This window comes from Psammomys obesus, unplaced genomic scaffold, assembly GCF_907164565.1.
Source record: "Psammomys obesus unplaced genomic scaffold, mPsaObe1.curated_primary_1811, whole genome shotgun sequence".
Taxonomy (NCBI): Eukaryota; Metazoa; Chordata; class Mammalia; order Rodentia; family Muridae; genus Psammomys; species Psammomys obesus.
Window position 1 is genome coordinate 6,736,243 of NW_026596147.1, and position 8,043 is coordinate 6,744,285.

Sequence of the window (8,043 nt, forward strand, 5' to 3'; positions counted from 1 at the left end):
CTCAGAAATGCCTGGAACTTCTGGATGGGATTGTTTTTTGAAAGAGCACCAAGCATCTAGATGTATTTATTTTAGGCTGGGCCTTCAGGCTAGAATGAACATTTCTGTTCACGATGATAACTTTTCTTGGCCTTTCTAGGTCAGGGGATAGACAGCTCATAGCCAACGGGTCAATCACAAATGTACATAAGTCTAGGAAGGATGCCTGTCAGGTGAGGGGTTTAAAATAAACATCTACCTTACTAGGTCCTTCTGTATACTGAACACAAACAGGAACCAAACATTCTTGCTAAATTTTCTCTCATCACTGGTATCTCCTCACTCTACTACTTTTCGTGTTTTTCCTCTATTCCCAAGCCCCCCCCCCCGCCCAAATGGCCCCTTGACTCCTTTTAAAGTCTTGTTTGTTCAAAGCACAGAGGCAGCTGCAGCCGCCTGAGGAGTCTGCTGATGGCAAATGCATCACATCTCATTATCAAGGCCGTTCTATTTATTCCTCTCAGAAATGTCACCAACAAACCAAACATGCTCTGTGCAGACTTTCAGTTGAGGATAAGCAGGCTGAAGTGCCAGCATTTAGAGTCCTACTAAGGCTGTGACTTGCTCTGACACATTCACAAAGTGCTTTCATCTCTTTGAGCTTATGGAAAAGAACACACTGATATTAACAGACAGAATGCCGCACTCTTATTATTCCCACCCCAGTGGGAAATGGGAAGACTAAGATCTGTTGGCAAGATCTTAGTTGCCGAAAGAAAGACTGAGTGCAATACTATTGTTTCCTGCTTATGCTGAATCAAGTTAAGGTCAGCAATGATCTTAAAAGAACCTAAAATACAACAAGGCGACAAATTTTTCAGCTGAAAGAGTTTAATATTTGAATGCTATTATATTATGGATATTTCTTAAACAGTTTAACTAGTCTCCATTTCTAATGTTTATTTTAGCTCTAACTTTACTTATTGAAATTATTCTACACGGAACCACAATACTACCCTGGCATCAAAACTTCACCTTTAACAACAGAGTACAAAATGATTTTTTTAAGTAACTTTTGGTGATGAGACAATGAAGCTACACTGAGGGAGTCACATGAAAAGAGTTCTCTTTTCTAATGCAGAGGAGCACAATGCTGAGTAAACCAGGAGCCCAAGTTTCAGGAACGCAGACATTCTATCTGTCCTAAGGTGGTGCCTTCAGCACCACAGACAAAATGCATGAACATGTGGGTGTAAGCACATCAAATGCACACCAGGGGACAGAGCAATGGATGCCACTACCCACCGAAGATACTTACTTCCTCGAAGTTCAAAAATTTCCCCGATCAGCATGAAACAAGGTTCAGCCAAGGCATCCTTCTTCCCATCCACATCATCACCGTAATCTGACAAGTCGCTGTCTTCTTCTATCTCCTCCTGGGGAGAGGCAACATTACAGATACCAGGTCACTTACCAAGGAAAATGCAGCAGAGTGAGGCAGAGCTGACTTGCTTTCTCAAGTACAAATTCCAAACTACGCACTTACATCATAGCTTTACTCTATCACTTGACTTTATTTTTCAAATTTTTTTTATTTATTACAATTTATTCACTTTGTATCCAAGCTGTAGTGAGACTGATACTCCAACCAAGGACCATGTATAGAAATAACCTAGAGCCCCTGCACAGACGTAGCCCATGGCAGCTCAGTCTCCAAGTGGGTTCCCTAGTAAGGGAACAGGGACTGTCTGTGACATGAACTCAGTGGCTGGCTCTTTGATGACCTCCCCCTGAGGGGGGTGGGCAGCCTTACCAGGTCACACAACACAACCAGTCTTGATGAGACATGATAGGCTAGGGTCAGATGGTAGGGGAGAAGGATCTCCCCTATCAGTGGACAGGGGGAGGGGCATGGGAAAAGAAGATGGAGGAAGGGTGGGATTGGGAAGGGGACAAATGAGGGGGCTATCACTTGACTTTTAAGCAGAAATCTATTCATTCAGCGTGAAGGACAAACTGCTTCTACCATCAGGAGACAGCCTGACTGACTCTTCAGCCAGATTTGAAGTTTTTAAGCTAACTGGGGGGGGAAAAACACTCTTTAAATAATCAGGGAATTAGTAATACAGTTTTCTAAAGATGATAAGTTTTTTTCTTTTTTGCATTTTGAAACACTTTTAACTGAAATGGTTTTTAATTTATTGCTCTTAAATATATGTGCATTTTAAAGTAATTGAGGTATTTTTAAAGTTATGTTTCAAGCATCTACCATACTAGCTAGTCTCATTTCCTGATCTACATGTCAGCACATTTCAATTCAAACCTTATTATGTGCCAGGCACCAGACTGGTGTACATGAGTGCAATGAGGTCCAGGCTTTCAGTGGCTGACAATGGACACATACACGCACAGACGCACAGACACACACACACACACACACACACACACACACACACACGGCAGTTTTCACAAGGCAAGATGAAGTGCTACCCAAATACCAGGCAATGAAAAGGCAGCTGAAGATTGTTATTCTAATGTCTGCAAAGAAACCAAAGCTGAAAGTAAAAACTACAGTGCCAGGAATTAGTTATATCTTGTTGAGTCACTCACTGGCTAAAGGGACTCTGTTGGCTCCTCTAAAACATCACAGGCTACTCCCAAGATTCTTGGTTACTCACTACAACTTGACGGCAAGGCCCTATTTCTGAAGAGAACATTTATTCATGTCACTGGACACAGGGAAGTTGAGCTACTTTCTAACCAGAAGCTTCACTATTACTGACTACTGTTCTTTCTGCTGGAAGATATTCTGCATGATACCAGGTCCAAGAGAGATCAGGAGAAGGAGCTGGAGGAGGAAAGATACAAATAGCAAGCATCTCTGGAGTGTATACTAGGAGAAAACCAGATTAGCTTAGAGGCTTAAGAATAAAGTAAAAACTACTCAGTTGTTGTGTTTTGAAGCTTATTATTAAACAAATATAAAAGAGTCTTAATTATTTGTGTGATAGCCAGGTTAAGACAGAAACAGAGAAACACAGTTTTATAAAGATAACTTTAACATTACATGATTCTCCATGTCCAAGAATGACATGTCAGCCCCCTACCCTGCCATAACCCTGTGCCCTATCTTCCAGCAGCACATTACAGACACCTGCCACTTTAATCCAGTGTTCTTCCCACTATCCCAAAGACACACCCTCCTCCCTGAGCCCTCAGACCCAGCCCAACTTCTTTCCTGATGGCCTTTACTCAGCTCACATCCTGAGAGACCTGCTGAAACAGCACTTCCTACTCACAGTACACATACTGTTGGTATAATGTTCTTTTGAAATGTACACACACCTTACCCTTGTTCATTCAAATGCTGATTTCTCCCCTCCCCCACTCTCTGGTTTCAATCCAGATATTGCATTGTGATACTCATTCTAAGCATCCTGTCTCAACTCTTGTGTAAACAGGCCAAAATAAAGCAACTAGACACAATGTTGAGCTGGGAGGAGCCAGAAGGCAGGAGATGAGTGGGAGGAGAAGGGGCAAGAAGAGAGTGAGGAGAGCAGAGCTGGAGGAGAGATCTTGGAGGACATAGAGCATGAACCAGACCTAAGATTTCACAAAAAGCAAGTATAATGTGGGAAATCTAAATGTTAGGAAACATTTAGGGCTTGGAGGTTTAGGCGGGAGTATATATTGCCCAGCACTGTGTTCTAGGTTAACTAAAAACCCAGTGTCTGTGTGGTGATTTGGTTATACAGCTGTTTAGGATTAACAATAAGTGCTACCAGAAGCAAATATTAATATTATTAAAAAATATTAATAATATACTTACAACAACATACCTACATTGTCATTTATCCTTTTATTTCTGTTTGTAACACTTACAAGTGACTTACTCCAAAATGTGAAAATGATCATTGAAAACGGATGCAGTTGCCTTTCAATGAACACCTCTTCTTTCAAACAACCTTCAAAAAGTTATCTGCTTGGATATACTAAAGTGGGACCATCTTTGGACTGCTCACCTCCTGATGGGAGAAGAAGTCACGAGGAAGTTTTTCCAAAAATGAAGTTAATGAAAAGGAGGGTTTTTTCCCCTGTACATCAATAACCTTGAGGTAGTCAGGAGAAGGGCTCAAAAAGGCATAAAGTGCTTCGCTCTGAAAGAGTCTTTCATCTGAAAGCAGGTTCTGTGGAGGAAGAGGATCGATTATTCCTACATAGAAAACCATCTGGGCTATTGACAGCTACAACAGGCAGACCAGACAGAGCTGACTATGGCATGGTCTCCTTTCACCATAATTCTAAACAAACAACAAAATGGCTGCCTTTTCTCTCAGAAGAACACTATGTAAGAACACTTGTCAGTGGTCTTAATTGTGGATACGTGATGGTGCCTCAGGACACAGCCTGCAGAAGGAGTATGCAGACAGTGCTTGACATTGTCCGATGCCAGGAAAATTCTAATTTTGCACATAACTCAGAGATCTCCAGGGTGACTGCTTTTGTAAGACAACTTTACTCATGAGCATTTGACCAAGTTAAGATGTGCATATCACATATGGATGCCACAAAAGACACTTTAGTGACTATGATCAGATGTGGTGAGCTTGCCTAGCGGTGTCACTCTTTTCCAAAGAGTGATTGTTTGTACAATTATGGAACTGTTCACACGGCCTTAGGTTCTGAAGTCCTGTATGTAATCATCTGGCCTATGAGATGGGGTTTTGGGTGTTTTGTTTATTTGTTTGTTTTTGTTTTTGTTTTGTTTTGAGACATGTTCTCACTATGTAGCCCTGATTGACCTGGAACTCACTACATAGAAGAGACTGGACTTGAACTCACAGAAACCCACCTGCCTCAATTTCTCATACGTTGGGATTAAATGTGTGCACAGGTATCAGAAATCAAGTTTACATGTGAGCTAATGTGGTTATAATTCAGACTAGCAATATGATGATAAAAATGTTTATATCTAGTGTCATAAGAGGAAGGGTTTAGAAGTAAAGAAGCCAAAGAAAGCCATCCCCTGCTCATGAATGTGGTGATGAGTGGTAGTCATCTTTGGGAAAGGTATGGTGGTGGGGAGACATCTGTGTGTTGCTGGCAATGCAATCTGGGAGTAACTTGGAAAAATACAAGGCAAACTAGCAAGCTTAGTATAGTGACAGTTTACCTCCACATAGCTAACCCTGCCCTTACACCCAAAACCTCCCATTTTCTTACCTGTAAAAACTTATTTAATTGATTCTTTGACTTTTCCAGAAACTTGTGATCTATAGATTTGAAAGGCAGCTTACTGAGAGAAGGCAACTGGACTTTTTTTAAAGATGGGACACACTGTTGGGGAGAAAGAGAGTAAATGTTACTCTTTTGAAACTACATTTTAATCTTAAGTTTATAATTACAGTTAGAATCAAATAGTTTCCTCTTATATCTATTCTTCTGATCCTCCCCCATGGATGACCTTTAATTTGAGATTTTCCTGTCTCTGTCTACCTAAAGCTAGGATTACTGGCATGTATCACCACAGCAATGTAAAATGTACCCACTGTAGTCAGGGTCAAAGAACCTGGAGGAATAGGACAGTGCATGCGGATAGGCATCTACACAGCACATTATGCAGTGCTGGAGGCCAGGAAGACATGCTTCTAACTTTTTTGAGGCAAAACAAAACAAAGCAAGCCAAACCAACAACAACAAAACTAAAACAAACAAAAGAAGCAAAGAAAACATAGGCAACACAGTTTGAAGCTCTAGCAACTTCTTTCTAAAGGCAAACCACAGACTAAATATATTAGCAATAAAAAAAAAAAAAAAAAAAAAAAAAAACAGCAACAGGCTTCTTTTTGTGGGTGGAGTCCTGCACACTCTCAGACCACGGCGACATGTATGGTGTGTGTCAGGTTACCCTTACTACAGCTCTTGGAAGTTTTAGAGGAGCAAACAGGTGGCACAGGAGGGGGTCTCAGGGCAGGAAACTCACAGGAGCCAGTGGAATGGGAAAAGAAGCGTCAGCCATCTGTTCAGGTGGGGTGACAGTCAAAAAGCTGCACGTCAATGAAACAAGGGTTCATTTGTGGAACGCTCTGGTAATATGTAGTGCTTTATGTTTCAAGGACATTTCTTTTGCAAGTACATTTTAGGTTAAATTTCTCTTCCTCCTTAGTTTTTATTAACAAGCTCTAGTTTTACATGGCTTGTCACACAGAAAACAATGCAAGTTTCCAGGGTGCTAGTCTTACCCAGGAATTCTGGGAAGAACTTATTCTTATACTGAGATGAACGTTCTGTTTTCCTTACTCATAGAGTGAGCACAGCCAAACTGTGAAATACATGCATGGCACTCAGTTTTGGCGGCCATTCTTTTAAAAGCACTACAAGAGTTAGTATTCAGAAAGTCCTTGATTAAGAGTGTTAGAAATAACCCCAAGAGACAAATTTAAAGGAAACAGACATCTTTCATTTGCAAAAGAGAACTCCGAGAAGCAACCAGAGCTTTTCCAGTGTTAGTTCATTCTGAGAAAGAGGAAAATGGTCTGAAATTCGAACTGAGATGACTTGGCGGTCTTCATTGCTGGGGTGAGAGAAACTTGTCCTGTATGGAAGGTGGAATCACTTCCAGAGTAAAAGGGGAAAGAAACAAAATAGGTTCAAATCCTGACTTGGCACGTATGCATACACCTTGGAAGTCAAACACTGGAATCAGTTTCCCTCAACTACCAAATACAAGGTTGGTGGCTTCCAAACTTTTTTGACTAAAATGCACACAGAAGATACATGCTATTCTACAACTTGGGATGAACATTTATAATATTGCATCTATGTTATGTAACATACATATGTAAAGCAAAGCAATGCTCATTATTCCTAACAGCAGCAGAATCACTGATGTGTTTTCTAGGTGCCACCCATTCCTCTGCTTGCTATGTAGCATTTATTCCCTTAAGCCTCACAAGCAGGACATGGCAGACATGGGATGCAGGTTGAGCACTCTGGCTATGGGTGTTTTCAACCCCTGCACCATGCTGACTCCAGAGTACATGTGGCAAAAATCCTACATACTCTACTCCCCTCCTACTGCTTTAACACACAACAGATTTCATGGCCCATTAAAGGGTTACAGCCGGCAGCTTCAAATCCACTGGCCCCAGATAATCCCTGGTCTCTTACATCTTTGGGCTTCTATAGCAATTTACAATTAAAAGCAAACAACCATCTGTCTGTTTGATCTATGAGTAATTTCCAAATGCCAGGCTGAAAATGCTGTCACACCAGTATCAACAGCAAGCAGAAAGAGCAACCCATTTCCTCTATGAACCGCAGGCGCTGTTGAATTTCTTCATGCTCAAAAAGTCTATAGTCCTGTGTTCATGAGTGTGTTCACACGTATTCATACCTCACTGAGTTTCCGATGTAAATTCTGAAACTCACTGAGCCTTCTTGGGACTGTCCAGTTCTTAGTTTCAACCCCTCCAACTTCTTGTAGATTTACCCTGACGTAGTAACAAGGCATTTGCTCGCCATTCTCTTCTGTCACCTTGAAAAAATAAAAGAACCCAGAAAAAAAATCACGATAAGCAGATACTTTTTTAAGGGGATTTTTAGCGACCCCCCCACCCCCGTCTGCTCTGCCTTGTGTGGCGCACTCAATAAACCGTTGGGTTTTAAATATGATGGAACTTACTCTGGGAATTAGATCATACTATATGACACCATAGATCTTAAAATAGGGGAGAATATCTAAATCTTAAGAATCTTTAAGAAGCAGTTTTTCTATCACAAAACAAAACAAAATCAGAAAGATTAGAAGCCCAGGAAGGAAACCAGTAAGAAAAGGGAGACCAGACCTCAGGCTTTCAAGGAGCTCCTGAACTCTGCTAATGACCTGCATATGCCTGGAAGTGAGTGGGGTCTGTTTCCCCTCAGAATGCTGCCACCCAGGCCTGGTGAGACTCTTAGCAGGGACCAGTTCCTGTGGTGGAGGTTCTTCACTGTCCAGTTTATGCAACACACACACACACACACACACACACACACACACACACACACACACACACACACACA

General features: G+C 41.4%; 1 protein-coding gene across 3 annotated transcripts in view; it reads right to left on the reverse strand.

Moving 5' to 3' along the window:
• The window catches only part of Snx25 (sorting nexin 25), a 148,081-nt gene that overhangs the window by 45,397 nt on the left and 94,641 nt on the right, over nucleotides 1-8,043 (reverse strand). For all 3 annotated transcript variants that reach the window (XR_008718584.1, XM_055593594.1, XM_055593593.1), the window contains 4 exons: nucleotides 7,376-7,516; nucleotides 5,203-5,316; nucleotides 4,002-4,166; nucleotides 1,298-1,415 (listed from right to left, as the gene is read on the reverse strand). Coding sequence is in view for 2 of the 3 variants with exons in the window: in XM_055593594.1 (XP_055449569.1) it covers nucleotides 1,298-1,415; nucleotides 4,002-4,166; nucleotides 5,203-5,316; nucleotides 7,376-7,516 (538 nt within the window). In the remaining variant the exon portion in view is untranslated. The remainder of the gene's footprint in view (nucleotides 1-1,297; nucleotides 1,416-4,001; nucleotides 4,167-5,202; nucleotides 5,317-7,375; nucleotides 7,517-8,043) is intronic.